Below are 18,954 nucleotides of genomic sequence, written 5' to 3'. Positions count from 1 at the left end.
AGCTTGTAACAGCGATCAACGAATCGCGATTAAACACTAGTCAACGCTTGAGTCTATTTCACCCATCGAGCACCACGCTTGGGGTTAAAGTTCCGACGGGCGGGGCGTCGCGATCAGTCGCGGCCTTAGACCGAAGCCGATGTGTAAATAGGGCATGGTTAGTCGCTAGATCCGGAGCAGCGCCTTTGTTTTAGTCATTTATTCTCATCGTCGTTCTGTTTTTTAACACCAATTCGCACCCTCGGGTCGCTGGCCGAATCCATCGACTCCAATCCCGACAATCGAAACAGCTGAATAGTCAACATGGCGAGTTGCAGATTACTCGGCGCGCTCACCCGGCTCTCAGGCAGAAGATTCACGAGCCTTGTTCACCGCACAGGTGAGTATCGCTCGGGCGTTGCTTTTCCTACTTATTTTAGTACTTTCAACAATAAATACGTTCGCATGTAGATCCTTGCTTTATCCTCAAATTGACATCGGTTTTAAGATCTTGCGATTCATGTAATCCGGTTCATTCTTGTCGAATTAACCTTTGATCAGGCTCTCGGTCTTAATGATTACGAGTTGATTTAAGGTTGCGTCTGTAGGCGTACAGTCCGGTCAAAATACTAATCATATACTGAACATGATCAACTCGGGGTTCCCTAAGTGAAACTGATGTTGATCAAAGTTGAACATTCGGAGTGGTCATTGTTTATTTTTCCTCCAAACGCCTATTGCTCGTTCAGAAATGTCCCAGTTTTTCGTTAAATAAGGGATAACATAGACAATCCTAAATTTAAACAAAAAAAATTCTCATTTTTTTCTTTTTTTTTGTAATAGTTACTTTACAAATCAACTAAAATAAATTTTTTCTATTATGTTTCAACATGGTTATTAATGAGACAATTATAAACTAAAACTAATGTATCTAAAGTTATTAACTCGAATTTCGTTAGTACAAATTGTTTGGATTCAAATGAATTTACTTAAATTAAAAAATGTTGAGCCTCTGTTATTTATCACTTCTCTTTAAGATTCGCTACTTTTTGTCCAGATTGTACATATGATACATTCTTAATCGACACAAATGAAGTTAATCCACATCTGATTTCGTGTCTGAAAATATAGAGTAATCTATGCGTCTCTTGATACATGGATTATACAAACTCTATTAATGAATAAGATATCAAATCATTACTTTTTCGATATATTGTACCACAAAGTCTAATATAATTTTTTTTTACTCCGATTTCATTTCCAGCACTTTACCAGCCCCTGAGGTGTTTCTCGGCAGCTGTAGAACGAAAACACACAAAATGCAAAGTCGTTCAAGGTGTTGCCGTCGTTACAATCGACTCCCCTGGTGTCAAGGTGGAATTTTTACTCTGAAATACAATTATTTTCACATAATCTCTTCAAGCTTTTTGTCTGTGTGCTGCAACAACACATCATCATTATCACTTTCATACATGAAATAAATTGAATAGGAATAATATTCTGTTTTGCAATCAGAAGCATCAGATCAAAGTCTTCAATTTCATCTTGAACATTTTCATTCAAGCTGAAAAGTGTTTGAAATATGTTTCACTGCGCAAGAGAAAAGAAACAGAAGAAAAAGGTCAACTGTACTCCACTTAGAAATAATTACTCTTCGTAAATCATTTTCTTTCAGAGATTACTCACTGTAATTTGTTACGCAGGTGAATTCCTTGAACAAAGAGATAATGGAGGAGGTTGAATCGCTGCTGAAAGACATAGAGTCAAACGCATCGGTGAATTCTGCAGTCCTGATATCTGGGAAGCCAGGATGTTTCATTGCTGGGGCAGATATAACGATGCTGCAGAATTTGAAGGACGAGCAAAGTATCTACAATGTCTCCAAAGATGGCCAGAGAATCCTAGCTCTGATCGAATCAAGCCAGAAGCCAGTCGTCGCCGCTATTCAAGGTTCTTGCCTGGGTGGTGGCTTGGAGGTATGGCAATAATCAATATATTTATTATCCCGGAACAATACAGGTTCCTGAGTGGAGTAAGTTAGGATTCAAAGTTTTGTTTCTGAAGCTATATCTGTTCTTTCTAGGATTGGGCAGGGTTCACATTTAAGTCCCTTGCTATTTCTTGTTTTTATAAATGATATTATGTTTTGTCTTAGGCATTGTAAATTTCTGTTGTTTGCTGACAATATGAAGATTTAGTGTTGTAAGGAATCAAGCTGATACGGATTTCCTATAAAGTGATCGTAGCTCGCTCTTCCAGTAGTACAGACTTAATGGTCTGAGATGTAACATCAATCAATGATTTAGTACACGTTTTGGTGCAACTGAACTGCCACCGGCTGTCTATTCTTTAAATGGTGCTCATCTTGCAAATGTTATCAAGATTGCCGCGCTGCAGACCAATTTGTTGAAAAGATTTACAGAAAAGTTCAGTCGCCAAAACGCGTTTGAACCTTGTACTACAGCTTTGTTTTCTTTACTCTTTGTTATGGCTTTGTTATATGGAGTCTTATACATAAAATACCAAATTACTAATCTGGAAAGAGTGAATGATATCTTCCTTAGATATGTGGCTTTTATACTAGGAGTAGGTAAACCTATATCAGTTACTTTGCATGATCACCCTTTTATAACTGAACTTTTAAATATTCCTAGTCTCGAATCCGCTAAAAGCAGGAGCGACATCATTTTTGCGTACACAATTCTGACAAATGTCATAGACTGTGTGGATTTATTGAGCGAATTTAACATAATCTACTAGGTAGACTTCTACGAAAAAACATGGCATATTTTGCTGAGTTTTTGCTCAGCAGTGACCTCTAGCTTCATGCTCCAACAATACGGTTGAGTAAATTGTGCAATAGAAACTTCCAATGGTTGGACCTTTTTAGTGCTAGTTTGGGAAAGACTGAAGCGTCTTCCAAGTGTTTACTTAGATATGAATAATGTACCTGTACTACTTCTTGATTGATATTTTAGTTTTGAATATTGGGCTCGTCCTGTCAAATGAATAAGTAAATATAAAGTTGAATATGAGATAGAAAATAGTTGGTTATTGAAAATATTGCATATATATCATCTAACTTTAAAATATTTATTTTCCCAGGTTGCTCTAGCTTGTCATTATCGTATTGCTGTAAAAGACAAAAAGACTGGTCTGGGACTGCCTGAAGTTATGCTGGGTCTTTTACCTGGCGGTGGTGGCACCCAAAGATTACCAAGACTGATCTCTCTACCCGATGCCCTCGATTTACAACTCACTGGGAAAACAGTCAAAGCAGATAAGGCAAAGAAACTTGGAATTGTCGATCTGTTAGTTGACCCGCTTGGACCAGGAGTCGCTACACCAGAAGAAAAGTAAATCTTGCTTATTATCAAACTTCTTTATAAGGGGAAAATTCGCGATGGTTTCTCACATTTCGCCATCTTCAACAGCACGGCAAGATACCTACAGGAAACGGCGATACGGGCTGCAAGAGACATAGCTAATGGACAGTTGAAAATAAACCGCAGTCCAAAGTCCCTTATTCAAAAGGTCATGAACAAATTGTTCACATACGATTTCGTGAAAGATCAAGTGTTCAAAAAGGCGAGAAGCCAGGTGATGAAAATGTCCGGTGGCCTCTACCCAGCCCCTCTAAAAATCCTCGATGTCGTACGCACTGGACTTGACAAAGGCTCTGCAGCCGGCTACGAGGCAGAGGCTCGAGCCTTCGGACAGCTCGGTGTAACTCCAGAATCGAGGGGTCTCGTCAGTCTTTTCTTTGGACAGACCGCCTGCAAGAAGAATAGATTTGGCACACCCAAAAGCGCAGTCAAGTTAGTCTTATTACTTTTTCATTCAAAATTACATCCACGAGCATGAATCTCCAATTTCAGACCAATTTTTCTATACAATTGATCGCTTTCATCACATATTCAGGACCGTCGCTGTAGTGGGAGCTGGTTTGATGGGCGCCGGCATTGTCCAAGTCACTATCGATAAGGGATACAACGTTATTTTGAAGGACACGAATAATCCTGGTCTGTACAGAGGCATAGGCCAAATTCAAGCTGGATTCGAGACCGCCGTTAAGAGGAAACGATACTCAAGGTATGCGAAGCTCAATTACAAGCCGTTTAATTTCCGATTTTACCGATTTTACCCGTTCTTTTCCTAATCAAATCAAATTTATGTACGTGGATACTGAGTGACAACTTCCTCTGGCTTTTCTTTCTTCTTTCTAAGTGTTTTTGCCATTTCCAGTGTTCAAAAGGACATTTATTTATCGAAACTCAACGCAACATTGGACTACGATAAGTTCAAGAAGGCTGACGTCGTCATCGAAGCTGTATTTGAAAACCTAGCGATCAAACACAAAGTGATCAAAGAAATAGAGGCTAACACCCCAGAGCACTGCATTGTGGCAACAAATACATCAGCTATCCCGATAGGAAAGATCGCAGCAGGAAGTGGAAGACCAGACAAGGTGCGGTGAAACAAAACGTAAACTAGATAAAAAAAACGCGAAAAAGATTTTTCCACCTCGCCGGTTTAAAGTCACTAACGATCTCAATTTTTCTAGCTCTTAGGTATGCACTACTTCTCTCCAGTCGACAAGATGCAGTTACTAGAGATCATTACTCACAAAGGAACTTCCCAAGAGACGATAAAGACTGCTGTGGATCTTGGCCTAAAACAGGGAAAAGTTGTCATCACTGTTGGAGATGGCCCTGGTTTTTATACAACCAGAATACTCAGCGCCATGCTTTCTGAGGCTATTAGATTGCTTCAGGTGAGCTTCTACACTTTTTCTTTGTCGATTTCATTTTCTAAAGTCTGTGTTTCATCCTTTATTTAGGTTTATTGAATTTGCTAAATAAACGACATCTCTAATTATGCATCTTGTTTTGTTATTCAGGAAGGCGTCGATCCTATCGAACTCGACAAACTGACAAAGACGTTTGGATTTCCAGTTGGAGGAGCGACGCTAGCTGACGAGGTCGGAATTGACGTTGGTTCTCACATTAGCGTAGACCTCCGAAAAGCTCTCGGCGAGAGGTTCGATGGTGGAAATGTAAATATTATGGGTGACATGGTAAAGGCAGGATTCCTTGGTAAGCAAAACCAGCTGTATGAAAATATATATCAGATTTTTAAATTCTCATAATTTTACCACGATATGTTCGCTTTTGTACTCGACTTTCCATTCTCTTGTTCACAGGTCGAAAATCTGGCAAAGGTATATTCGTGTACGAAAAAGGCTCCAAGAATAAGGATGTGAACGTCGAAGCGTTGGAAATATTGAAGAAGTACTCGCTGGAACCAAAAGGCAGCATCGCCGACGAAGATCGTCAACTCAGAATGGTGTCCCGCTTTGTAAACGAGGCTGTTCTCTGTCTGGAAGAAAATATCCTAGCGAATCCGGTGAGTAGCAAATTATAAATGATTGGAAGACAATGATAGGGAGTGAATCTTTAGTTTGGTGGGTACAAAGCGAGTTTTGATTTTGAGAAAATGAAAGGTGAATTGAACCTAACTGTGTGTATCGGGAGAGAAAAGCTTTGTGAGACAGACTGGTTTTATTTTGGCACCTGCTGTGGGGTATTGACAGGGCAGGAAATCGGATTGGCAAGGTAGGGATGAAAACAGGATGCAAAGTGTAAGATTGCTGAAAAAATATTGAAATAAAATTGTTAAAAGAGCATAATTCAGAGTGAAGTGAAGAATTCGTCTCTCGCCGTTGAAATGATTTTCATTGATTCTTATTTTGCTTTCAGTTGGAAGGCGACATCGGCGCAGTTTTCGGCCTCGGATTTCCGCCATTTACCGGCGGTCCTTTCCGATGGGTTGATTATTACGGAGCGAACAAGCTAGTCGCAAAAATGACCGAATTCCAGAACGATTACGGCATCGCATTTACACCAGCGCAGACGTTGCGTGACATGGCGGCCGATCCGTCGAAAAAATTTCACCAGACGTAAACAATTGTAGACGATGACGAAGAAAAAGAGAAGGAGACAAAATATTTTTTCCTAAATCAATCGATTCAAGATCCGTTTATAAACAGTAAACAAACAGCTCAGATTTGCTGGTATACAATTTTCAAATAGGGTCTAATCTACGAAATACGCAGGCTGTAGTTCTGAGGATTTGCGATGCGGCAATCCCGACGATCACACGTTGTACCTGCGATACAAAAAGCGGGAGAGAATTATCCGCAGTATACAGCTAGTATATACATGATATATTTTTTGATGATTAATGGTAATAAAACAGTTTATAAATTATTATTAATATAAAATGTTTTTATCAATTTACCTCGCTGATTTTCGCCAAAAACTATCACAAGTCCTCGAATCATTCCCAACAACTTAACAGTTATAGATATATTTTAAGATAAAAGGTACGTACAGGTATACTTTTGCATGTAAAATTCGATAGTGTTTATGAGGTAAAACTATTACTTTTCATGAATTTTGGTGATATAAGAAAAGCATTGGCTTTTGTCAAAAAACACTTTTTCTAATTTCAACAGATCTTGACGTTTTCAAACCACTAGAATCCGGAAGACAGGTTTTTAGAGAAAAGTCGGTCTGCGGTTTATCCGACAAACTCCTGCGATGATCTCGGAAATGACTCGATGAAAACATCTGAAACAGGATTTTACGATCAAAAGCATCAAAAGACAGGCATGAAAAATGCCATATATGTTTAGGTTGAACTTCCGGTTCTATCGGAAATGAATCAATTCTCAATATCTAACCCACGCAGTAATACCAGGTAATACTAAGGAAACCAAACACCGCATGTAAATGTTGGCTCATTTTATTAAATGAAAATGGCCAAGTCCGTAGAACGGAAACGCTACATGCTTGCGCATGCGCTGTTCGAAGTATAGCCGTGTCCCTTTCTTTCTCACAGAGAGTGCGAGTGAAAGACTCTCTTTTACGGACGTAAACAATTTCAAATTTTAGTGAAGTGAGGCGAATGAGGCTATGTTATAATCGTTCCGTTAACGCTTCCGAGACTGAACCGTATAATAAATAATAAAACTGAGCTATATAATACAATAAAACTGACGTGCCGAAAATCATTTAAAAGTGGTGAGTGCAAATATGACATAATTTGTATGTGAAAATTTTCATTTCAGTGGTAAGGCTTGCCTTGGTTATGTGATCAAAAATTCAGTTGGTCGTCAAAAACTCTTCTGCTCCCCGTGCAATAAATATCAGACAAATGCGAAAAGGAGGATAAGAACAGAAGGTAAGATCCATTTGCTGAGAAACATGAAACAGAATCTGTGAGTGAAGTGTAATAAACTTCGTCGTAAAAGTGAGCTTCTTCAAACCAAGGTACGATTCAATGAAGACATTATATAACCGTTCATCACACATTGTAATTTCCTAAAATTATGAATCCATGAAAATACCATTGTGCCCTTTAAAGTTAAAGGCACTAAAAAAAACCGTGACTTCGTTGAAACAGCAATGCCAAGCAGCAGACAAAACAGCCTTTGAAAAAGCGATTAAAAACTACCATTTAATGAACAAGCTAGTATAAAAGCTTGTTCTGTTGCATCAAAAACATCAACACTCAGTGGATGTATGAATGTGTTCTGACTCGCATTAAAAATAAAAAGGTCTACGAACACCTGCGAAAGCGCAAGATACTCGTGCTTCCTGATATTTCAACATTGAATAAATACGTTAAACGTATCATCCTTATCACGTGATACTTGTATGAAATTCCAGTTGCGCCGTGTGGCCTGCAACTAGTCATACGGTACTGAATTTTATAGCATTCTTCAGGCGTTGTTCGTAGCCTTTGATCGACAGGTGCATTTATTTATATCTGTTAGTTTTCCGTACAACTGTTGTTGCTGGTAAAAAGAGAATTTAAAAAAACAAGTCACGGGCTGTAATTTACTCTCATCGTGCGATCACAATGATGAGATTTAATTACACTTTGTTCAATTCAGATGAGATTTGAGTTTCTCTGCCAGAGCTTTGCTGTTGCGAATCTTGATCTACATAATTACTTTTGCGTTTGCTTATATTCACCATCTTACTTAATCCATTGTTACAATTAAACAGATTGCAATTTTCCGTTTGGTCCGTATAGTCTTTATCATTGGAAATTCATTTTTTTTCACCGGCAAATGGATTTGAATGAATTAAAGACTCGTCGGTCAAAATCGATCTAAATATAGCAAACGTTGAAGAGTCGTGATAAGAAAGTGCAGCGAATTTTTTTTTCGAACTTCCCTGAAATTGCAATATTTTGTTAGGATTAACTGTAGTTAATTCGAATTAAGTAAATAAGTCTGCTTGTTCTAATATTTTCTTTTAGCGGTTTGATTACAAGTTACAGCGATTTTGTGACAACGATAGACTTCTGTTTACGATTAGCAACAAACTCTATTTAGAAAAGACGTCATTCATTAGATGTCACTCCCAAAATGTAAAGTTCGTGAAAACCGGATTCTTTCAAAACTTCTTACCTCCATAATACGTGTATTATTATTATTGTTGCAGCGATCTTGTTATGGAGCGAACGATATAGCTACGATATTTATTCAAATGAATTAACTCAAATGAATCCAATATACCTATATAATACCTATAGGTATAAGTACATGTGCACACGTGCAGGCGACATAATTCGAAAAGACGAAATGAGTTGACTGAAATAAATCTAGTATTTGCTTCCGAAAGTCTAATCACGGTAGTAATTTTCCGATGACTCTGGGTCATTACCAATGTACGTTATACCTTATACCCACATTGCTCCATGCGGTAAATATATTCATACATCCATTTATTCACAGTTAAATTTTTCCACACATATTTTTTATCCACCTACACGCCGTTATAATTGTACGCACTTGCGAGCGGAATCTATGGCATGTGTGAACGTATTTATAAAGCAATCTATGAATATTGGAAACAGAAATCAACTCGATCAATTAATGTTGTAATTCGATTCATTGCCATCCTGTCACAGACACCTCATGCGCGGTAATAATTTACTGCAAAAAAGAGGTTGTGCCTCCTCTACGGCTGATGCAAGATGCCGCACAGTTTCACGAGACGAGCGAAAAGCTGATCGACCGGGTTTATGTTCGCACAATTATTATAATTTACACATATCCGACGACAACGATGATGATTATGATAATTATCTCGATAGGAAATAGTGCCCACGCTTTATGGTTTTTTCTTTACCAGCGTGGAAAACTAATAGTCTTTTCACATTCCATCGATTCAGACTCTTTCCAGATCCACTACAGTAGCCAAGAAAAATGGCATGTTCAGATGTCCTTTGGACATTTTTTGCTGATGCCTTAATTCGACGCAAACGTCACCCTTAAGGCATTCAACATGTCTTAGAGATGCAATTTTTCCTTGCTCTCAACCGGGTTTCCAAATACCATTAAAAGCAAAAGTCGTCGAAGGGTTGACGAAAATAATATTAATAAATATAAATCTGCTAAAGTTCGTCAATTCACCGTTTGTGAACTTTTGATAAGCATTCTCAAATGAGGCAGGAGCCGAAAGATGGTGTAAGGATGTCTAATATAACAAAGACGTAACGTTTTAAAACATACGTAGTAAGAATTGTTTTCGAAGACGTCAATAACGCATATATTACTTTATTCCAAAACATCTCAAAGAAGTCGTTTGCAGGTAATTTAAACGGATACTTTTGTCTGGAAATTCACAGCAGGTTTCCTGGATAAAAAAAAAAAAGATACCACTCGTGTTCAACTTCCTTCCATCAAGTTACCCGCTGTAACAGCAATCCGAGAGTATAATCGTCATAGTTGGAGTTTGTCCATGGATAGAATGTCAGCATCGATTTCACGGCCAGACAAGTGTTTTTGATGGAATTTTTAGCGAAGTGTCAGGGACCTCAGCTTACTAGACGTATGTGAGGTTAGCGGAGAAGTGGGCGTAGGATGAGTTCCAATAGCACGTATCAATAACAACAACTCGATGGATAGTATCCTAATTTTAGCATTTTTTATCTTCGCTTCGATAAAATGATGCCCCAGCTCGCGATGTTGGTACACAGACACAATGCACATAGAGGCGATGTTTTTATCTAATCTACCGAAAGATGATCGGATTGAGACGCGGCAAGGTGGCGAGGTTCGTAAATAAATAAGTAAATAAGGAAAATCGAGTAAATATCTTTAGGTATTTATTTGATATATCATATAGATATATATAGATATCTTTATGATAATAATAATGATGTACGAAAGTATGCAAGTCTTATTTAATTAGTCTTATTGCACGTAGATATAGATTTGTATAATATATTATAGTTTTCATGTACAAATTTTTTTTTTGTATTTTGTTTTTTTTCATTATCCGTAATAAGTCTTGTGTTGACAGAAGCTTAATTCGGTAAGCTCGTAATATACAATGTGTGGTTCTTTTCTTTTCTATCATGCACACACAATATGTATCATATAATCTATAATAATTATGTACATACTTTACAATATAAAGCGCCCCGAGTACCCAGCATGCAAAAAAAAAAAAAATAATAAATAAATAAAAAAAACGAATATTTTACGACATAACAAAACTCTGTTACATTTTTACAAAATCAATTATACGCATTATAGAGAAAAACACACATACGGCGACCGATATTAATGAAAAATAAATACTCTCCCTTTCTCATTCTTTCAAACATCCACGTTATCACACACAGACATACATTCACACTCTCTCTTTTTTACATCTGTTAAAAATATCGTATTATTATACTATACGTAAAAATCACAGTCACACGTTGAATCATGATCAAGCGAGCGTTGATCACGCTGCCAATCTAGGAGGCAGTAGATTCTGTTGATTTTGAACTCGGGGCGCAATAACGGGCAGCAGGCTGAGCCTGAGAGGCTGTGGCTGGGGTTGAACTCGGTCTCGAGAGTGCCGTTTGACGTGCTTCGCGAGGTGATCGCTGCGCATGAACCGGCGCTGGCAAACAGGACAGACGAACTTTTTCTCGCCGGTGTGCGTCCGTTTGTGTCTGGACAGTTCGTCGCTCCTGGAAAACCGCCTTCCGCAGTCCTCGTGTGGGCAAGGAAAGGGCCGTTCGCCGGTGTGCGTCCGGGTATGGGCCTTCAGGTGGGATGACTTGAAGTAGTTCTTGCCGCATCCCGGGTACTCGCACTCCCAAACGCGGCGTCGAGCGGCCGATGCGGTTACTGACGGAGTTGTCGACGGTGGCGCCACCGACGGTGCAGCAGCCGAAGCTGTAACCAAGAAGAGCGGAGCTCGGGGAAGAACCAGCGGGGAGCCGACGATTCCTGTAACCATTGCGACGGGGGCGGGTTTTGGCGCCAAGAGTTGAAGCTTCGGTTGAGTGGCGCTGGTGTCACGGTCCGTGTTCTTGCTGTTCACGAATATCTCCTCTTTTCGAGTGCCCATTTTGAACTTTAGGCTCTTCAACACGTTCTCCGTCTGCGGATCAGGCGATGGCCGACGCGGCGGCACCGCTGCGGCCGGACGCTCTTCCCGCGCTCCGGCTGAACTTCCGGGTCTGCAGATTAGATCCGACAGAGTCGCCGGGGTGCATGTGCCGTCACGGTTCGCTCGCATTATCACCGAGGCTCGAGGCGGCTCCGGACTCGGTGGCGGTGTTTCTCCTTCCAAAAGTAACTGTAACCCAATTCGTAAGTCACGGTTTGATTAGAGATGGGTTAGCTAGCTGTTGCGATATTGTATGTATAATGTATCGCGGATTTCTATCGATTCGGCTAAATATAGTTGCAGTTGTGCACTTTGGTCGAATTGTTATAATCAGTGTGTTGTGTAACGATTTTTCGCGCCTACTATTACGGCATAAATATCCTGGAAATTGTTTCACTATGATGTATTAAAATCAATATATGGATACGCCTTCAGGTTCCAGGAATCTTCGATTTTATCTAAAGCAAAGGGCAATACTATTGGAAGAATGTTTTCGAATATTGTATAGTCGGTCAACTGAATTCCATATCAATATAAAATATGCTAGTTTTGAAGCTAGCTTTATCTAAAAGACGTCGTTCGTTATAAAAATCTTGAAGATCTTCCAGAAATTGTTCAAGGCTGCTTTTCAAGATTTAATGTTCCGATGTCAATGGCGTCGCGAGGTATGAGAATGCGTCTTATCAAGACGTCATAAACTGCGAAATATGTCCTACAACTAGAGACTTGCACCAAATCTGATAACGTCCTTGTACGAAATCTTGTTTCAGAATTGGCCCGTATGAACATTGTGCTGAAAAGATAACCTATTTTTTATTTCAAATAGCTCTATCGCATGTATCCAATTTGGATCGTCTCATTAATAATCAATTGTGAATACGTCTCGAGGATATGTTCAGATAAATAGATTTAAATGTGAAGTTGTCCATGATTCGCTGTGCGAATTTGGATATTTACGGTGAAAAGACGTCTCAACAGTTTGAGCAACGACTATAAGGCGTCCAAACAAGAGAAAATCACGTTGGTTAGAGTCCAATATATGTTACTCGATCGGTTATTTTCGGCGCATAAGTCAGGTTTCAGTGTTAGGTTTTATTTTGAAAAAACCTTTGTTTTCACGCGGTAGCGCTACGCATTTTTTTTTTTTCACTTATTACATGTACCGGATTTCTTTGTGCATTTTCATCCGCATACAACCATCCAACGCAAACGTGTTTGGACAGCTGTTGCGTCTTTCGCTGCTCTGGATTGCATCGACCTCGATTCGCCCGGTATTGTTCATGGAGTGAATATCGAAATCCGCATTACGGGAAAGGATCGCGATAATAAGTCGCAGTAAAATGCGGCTTAAATCGACACGTAGACCTCAGCATGATGCATATAAATACATATACAATAAACACTAAACCAGATAAGATAATCACCTTGGCAAGCTCGCATTTTTCGACACATCGTCGTTTGTTCGGTGGTTCATCATCCTCACCATCGGATGGCTGCGGTGTTGGCGGTAGGTCAGGATGCGTCGAAGCTGTCCTGTAGTTCAAGTTTGCTTTTATAATGCCGTTTCCATTGTTGTTGTTGTTGTTGTTGTTGCTGTTGCTCTTGACGGCGTTTTTACTGCTGTTGCAACACCCTTTTGCGGATAGTTTATCACCGAGGAGCGCAGCTACGCTGAAGGACAATTGCATCGGTTCTACCTGTTGAAAAAGAAGAACGGAAACAAAAGAAACATTAGAACATTTTCAAAATACAACGAAAAGCGCGTAATTTGATATTGTTATATCACAACACGCGAAGTATCGGGAGTATGGAAATTCGGTTTTGTAATTGACAAGCTTTTTCAGGTTTTAGGATCAAGTAAAACTTACGTGCGTTGGCCTGAGCCTTGGTGACGCTGGGGGCGAAAGAGGAGTCGGTACGATTTCCATGTTACTTTATATATTTCGCCTCACTCTTCTCTGGTAATTCTTTTCTGTTTATTTTTCAAAAATTGTCGTTCGAACAACAATCAGCGCAACGTACAGTGTAACTCGTGTACATGTACATGTACGGGTTGAATTGTGTTCAAAAGTTCTTGGTCCTTTCGGTTTGGTCTTTCTCTGTGTTAAGTACGTTGTGTAATTGACATTCGACGAACAGTAACAACGACCAAATATCAAATACAGAGAGCTTTTCTCGTAATATTTGTAAAAAATGACGAAGTGCAGCAAGGAGCGGAAAATGGAAATCCCGCCTTGCTACCGAACGTCCCGATGTGTAATGAGACTTTCTCACGTCGTCGGGCATCAGCCAGCCAGCAGCAGCAGCAGCCCAGGACGTGTTGTTGTCGGGTGTGTGCGCCGATCATGCAGCGTGCGGTCGATCGGCCAATCCCGAGGAGGGGCTCGTCTCCAACGGCCAATTACCGCTCGGCTCCCAGTTGGTCACCGCATGATCACCGGCGTGCTGTTCACGTGTTCGCGGCCTGACTGAGGCCGTGATCGTGACGTCACCCCGCGTGGCGTACGGTCGATACGTCATGGCGCACCCCGAGCGTCACGCCGCCGCGAACGTACCGATGGGAGTCGTGACCCCACCTTCGGATCGAACAGAGATGCACTCAAAGTCGAGCCCATTGACCAGCCTCCGTCACCTCGGGGTACCTCGAGGAACCTCCGTGTCCGTTTTTCGTTTCGATCACGCATCAAGCGTGCGGTTGTAATGCGTTTTCACACACCGTGTCTCGTTTATTTATAGCAAAGTTTTGATTCGGCGTCTGTCGTTTGGATTCTCTCACGTTTTCCACGTCCAAACTTCCCAGAATGCAGACGTACTGAAATTCAGGTGGTATGAAAATTCAGAAAGACGCCCAACAAAAGCGTCAGGTTCCTAATAAGACTTTCGTATACCTATAGCACTTTCTTGGGTATCCAGGTTTGTGTAATTTTACGTCTATGGTTTCGATTCACTCAAGTTTTCCTTGTCCTAGAACCTTCTAAAATTCAGGCGGTGTGAAAATCCGAAGAAATGCCTGTGGAAGTGTAATATTATTAACACGTTTTGCAGCCATCCATAGTCCCGTCTTTTTGTGAACAAGACTTTTCAGTTCGCAATCCGAAAAGCTAAGACGACTTTAACGACTTTAAGACGTCCTCAAGACACAATGTCTTATCTAAGCTCCAATACCTACAGCAAGATTACTTCTCGAAACTTCTGTGTCAGTCAAAATACGTCTTAAAGATTATTTTCGAGTCAAAGAACGATTTCTTGCCACAATTAGCTGGGCTGACAATATTTATAAATAATCCTCAGTTGTTAATCTCTTGAATATTGGGTAAAAATAACAAATACGGATTGATTTCATTGCGTTTATCTCTGAAAACAGATTTGAAGACTTCTGGATTGTTTGCGGAATGTCACAGCTCCTTCAATTCACCCCTTGAATTTGATTATTAAGATAACCTCGGTGTTTACTTATAGAATTAAAAACTGCCGATATTCGAAAACTTTTCTTTCAAATTACTTGGACGCTCCCTAATTTACACATCATGTCCATTTTCGGGAGAAATCCGAAATGTTTGCGTATATGTGAAATTAATTTACTCAAAATCCTCCAAAACTGATACTTCCGCCACTAAAAACTCGAATTTCACAGAAATATTTAATCGTTATCGGTCAATAACCGGTTCTAAAAAGTTTGTACATGCGAAATCAATGAAGTCAAACACTCTAAAATTTATTCAAGATTTCAATGATATTTTTTTGGATCCGACGTCTGTGCCGTGTTGAAAGTGTGAAATGCCTTTTGTGCATACAGTACGTATCGCGGTAATCGTATTTTATACGCAGTTCATTTCATTTATATTTCTCTTTGTTTTCCCATTTTATAGTGATGATGAGGGTCTATTTTTATTCCAGTTTTTCCTCGCGGAATAATACATCTTATTAGAACACATTTTACAGCGATCCTAAATAACAAAATTAAAAATAGAAAACAACGTCATTAGAATTATAAATTCTGCTCAAACGAGAACACTGTACGGAACCTTCGATTTGACGGCTCGAGGCCAGAGCAAAACGAACGATCGAGTCCAGTTTAGCGGATTCTTCTCACTATTCTCTTTTTTATTTTGTAGAATTAAATTTTTCAAGTTATTTCGTTTCGAGTTACAAGTGTGCGGCGTTTCAATTCACGAACTTCACGGGCTGGAGATCATCATGCGAAACAATCGATTATGCCCGAATTGATTAACATATCCATTATCTTCTTCGACCGTTAATTTCTTTCATGATTTTCTAATCACGCTGGTTTCGAAATATTGCGCGTAGTACCACTGAAATGTCGAGTGAAGCAAAAATTCAGCCGAACAATAGATGCGTGAATAGATGTCCATTACACGCCTTGCGTACATTTCTAGAGTCTTATAAGTCTTTGGAATGAAAACTGAGAACTCATGAAGAGGCTTTATTTTCCGTAGATTTTCAAATTACATACGTTTTTTACATTGGGCAGCTTAATATGTCTCAAAGTTTCCTAGGATAGATGTTTTAAAAAATTTATTCCAGTCTGAGAACACAATTTTTGAAATCGAAGAGTGGTCAATGAAACAGCAAATTCGACAAAGGTCAGATTAATCGAATGAGAGAGAAGGAAATAACAGAAAAAAGTGGTGGTTAGAAACGAGTAAAGAATACCGAAGGTTGTTTTCCATGCCTGCACATATCTGGACTAGCTGACGTTAGAAAATGTCGTTGACAAAAAGCAAACAAATAAAATACGGCTCGTTCGCAATACCATTGATAAGATTGAGTCGATACGATCAAGTATGTGTAGCATTATTATATATATATATATGTACTCGTGAAAGAGCGATACCAGCTGCTGGAAGCAAGAAGATGTGAGAGATCGATGATGTCGCAATTCGCGAGTATAGAAATAAGCAGCCGTGTATTAATATTCCATCTATAATAGGAACAGCGTTCAATTCCGAGAATCCGCCTCGAGACATACTGTACCATGAAATTGAGCATTGATATTGTAACGATCACATTGTTAACGCAATAATTGTCCAGTGACCAGAGACGACGCGATGACGTATAGAGAGTCGCTCTCTACTTTTTTTTTCCACATCAATAGAATTATTCATACGACCGCCGCTTCGAGTGGCACGAGAGACGCTCGATTTCGTTTGCGTTTACGCGCGTACAACTGTGTCTGACACTCTACTATGTCTATATGCGCCAGAAATGAGGTGACAGAAATCAGCTGTTCTTGTTATTGCCTCGTCGCTCCGTTCAGTTTATACTTGGATCCACGCGGCGGTTGCCGCAGGTGCCAATTTCCGTCTCGCGCTTTTCTCCCCCTGATTCTATTACTGACTGATTCGCTCCACGAGTAACAAAATACGGCGATCGTCGGTTATTGCACTTGGCCAAATACGCTCTTCTTTGCCGACTGTAAATATCAGCCAAGCGCAGCCTCGTTTTAATGAACTTGAGTCTTATCGTTTTTGAAAAGTTTCAGGTAATCTCGTGCGGTACATTTTTTCTTTTGATTTTATTTCTTTAACCTTCGAATCACCGTGAGACATTTGATTATCATCTGCGAGCTAAATTCAGTGTGCAAGGAATACTTGTATTTACGATAACCGTTACGATCCCGCTATATTACCATCACTATATGCTAATAATTCATATCGTTGTTTAAACAACGATCAAGAGCTACTGAGACAAATGAATTTAAAAAAATACACGAAAAATTATAACAGTAATTAGGTATCGAATTCAATATTTTTTTCAATATATTTTCGCTCGAACAAATTTCATTGAATATGTGTATCAAAATTATTCTCCAGTCACTTGTGAATTTGCAGGTTAGTTATATTTATTTGAACAATTAGAGTTTTTCTCGATTCAATCAACTCTTCAAAACCAATTGTGTATAATATCATTTGCATTCATTCATACGAATGTAAAGTTTCTGAAAAAATGTCAAAACTCTTGTTCCAACTTCTACGTTATTCAATGATAAATTTGTCAAATTGAATATTTAATATCTTTCCGTAAAATTTTAGCTCTCATGCTTAATTTCATAATCTTCTTTTGACTTAAAACTCATATACTTGTAAAACATTTTCAACATATCGTACGGGTATAGAGTTTATATGCGCTTGATGTCCACGCCCTGTTCAGACGCGGCTATTTTCTACGTCTGATCGAACTGGTATTTTTTTTTCCTCTCACGTTGTTTGTTTTATTTTTCGTGAGAATTTTTTCGTTATTCAAACAATATTTAGAATTCTTGGATATACGTCTTTTTTACGGTTATTCAAACAGTAATTCAAGTGCCATCGCAATCATGTGTGCACTGTCCATTGCTATTCCAAAAGCTTGATACTATTTTATTATGAAAGCGGTTATATTATTACGTACAGCATCGTCGGTTAATAAAGATTGTTGATGTTTCAGTAATGAAACATCAAGCATGATGCCTGTAAAATGACAATTTGTCGAAATATATGGAATTAAATTTTCAAAATATTATATAATCTATACCGTTAGTCTATTTGTTTGGTGAATTTATTTTCAATCCACTTGAAAAATATGTAAAAAATAAATAAAAACAATAATACTATTACTCGCGCAGTGATATAAATACACTTGGACTTTTTTTTAAAGAATGTTCTTATAATTGGATTAACGGTATATGCAAAATCAATTTTACGCTGTCTCAATATTTTAAGAGTCAGTCTCGGTTAATCGTTAATTTCAATTTTAAAAAAGTTATATAATTATACGTGATATTCATTCGTCAATATTATATTAAAGATACATTATTGAAAGGCCTAAAAATTAAAATACTCAAATTTTTCACTGTTTCCCAACGGAACACAAAATTACAATATAATTTACATATTTATCAATTTTAAAGATACATCAGAAATAAGTTTTTCTTCATTAACAATCGAATTAAGAAAATAAGTAAGTAAGAAGACGTATCAAGAAATTCAAATTCTATGCAACATTGGGGTATCAAAAAAAAAAGGTTTCTTAAGGTGCCCAACTATCTGAAAAACGTGGCTTAGCCTGCATAAATTGAGTGAAACAATTGTTTCCAGATATGAGAATGATTCAATGTTCAAAATTGGTATTAGAGAATCGGTTCCTTGAAATCGCCATCCTTAGTTCAATCTGCAGACCAAGATCAATCCTTATTATTAATTTCTTCAAAAGATAGTCGTACATTGAATATTTATCAATTTATTCTATTCGTATAAGCTGTGTTGATTTCTGAAAAAAAATAAGTTTCTAAAATACCAAAATTATAACCAAAGTCTTACATGTCATACTTCATTGTGATTTGCTTTAAAATTGTTTGAAATGTAGTAAATTCGTTCGATTACACTTTAATTACTATATACATATATACATTTACATTTACATAGAAATACATTTTGATACAATCCTGCCATCGTTGAATATTTAATTTTACAACACTACACTGATATCGATTATGATCAGTGAG

At 38.6% G+C, this 18,954-nt stretch overlaps 2 protein-coding genes and 1 long non-coding RNA gene across 3 annotated transcripts; 1 reads left to right on the top strand and 2 right to left on the bottom strand.

Annotated features, from left to right (window-relative positions):
- The first annotated feature begins 65 nt into the window (after positions 1 to 65).
- Positions 66 to 6,262, top strand: LOC124304816 (trifunctional enzyme subunit alpha, mitochondrial). Its single transcript, XM_046763491.1, has 11 exons — positions 66 to 379; positions 1,244 to 1,353; positions 1,683 to 1,955; positions 3,085 to 3,335; positions 3,414 to 3,797; positions 3,901 to 4,071; positions 4,225 to 4,447; positions 4,544 to 4,753; positions 4,880 to 5,075; positions 5,183 to 5,385; positions 5,739 to 6,262. The coding sequence occupies exons 1-11, from the start codon at positions 304 to 306 to the stop codon at positions 5,940 to 5,942; spliced, it is 2,301 nt and encodes a 766-aa protein (XP_046619447.1). The 5' UTR covers positions 66 to 303; the 3' UTR covers positions 5,943 to 6,262.
- LOC124304817 (uncharacterized) lies at positions 6,003 to 6,956 on the bottom strand. Its single transcript, XR_006908278.1, has 2 exons — positions 6,725 to 6,956; positions 6,003 to 6,611 (listed from the first exon to the last, which is right to left on the bottom strand). It is a non-coding gene; the product is annotated as an uncharacterized LOC124304817 (long non-coding RNA).
- A 3,191-nt stretch (positions 6,957 to 10,147) lies between these two features.
- On the bottom strand, positions 10,148 to 13,754 carry LOC124304589 (Krueppel-like factor 10). The gene is made up of 3 exons (XM_046763007.1): positions 13,319 to 13,754; positions 12,875 to 13,147; positions 10,148 to 11,639 (listed from the first exon to the last, which is right to left on the bottom strand). The coding sequence occupies exons 1-3, from the start codon at positions 13,376 to 13,378 to the stop codon at positions 10,794 to 10,796; spliced, it is 1,179 nt and encodes a 392-aa protein (XP_046618963.1). The 5' UTR covers positions 13,379 to 13,754; the 3' UTR covers positions 10,148 to 10,793.
- Between the last annotated feature and the right edge of the window lie 5,200 nt (positions 13,755 to 18,954).

Source organism: Neodiprion virginianus, chromosome 5 (assembly GCF_021901495.1).
Source record: "Neodiprion virginianus isolate iyNeoVirg1 chromosome 5, iyNeoVirg1.1, whole genome shotgun sequence".
Classification (NCBI taxonomy): Eukaryota; Metazoa; Arthropoda; class Insecta; order Hymenoptera; family Diprionidae; genus Neodiprion; species Neodiprion virginianus.
This window is presented reverse-complemented; position numbering and strand designations above follow the sequence as displayed.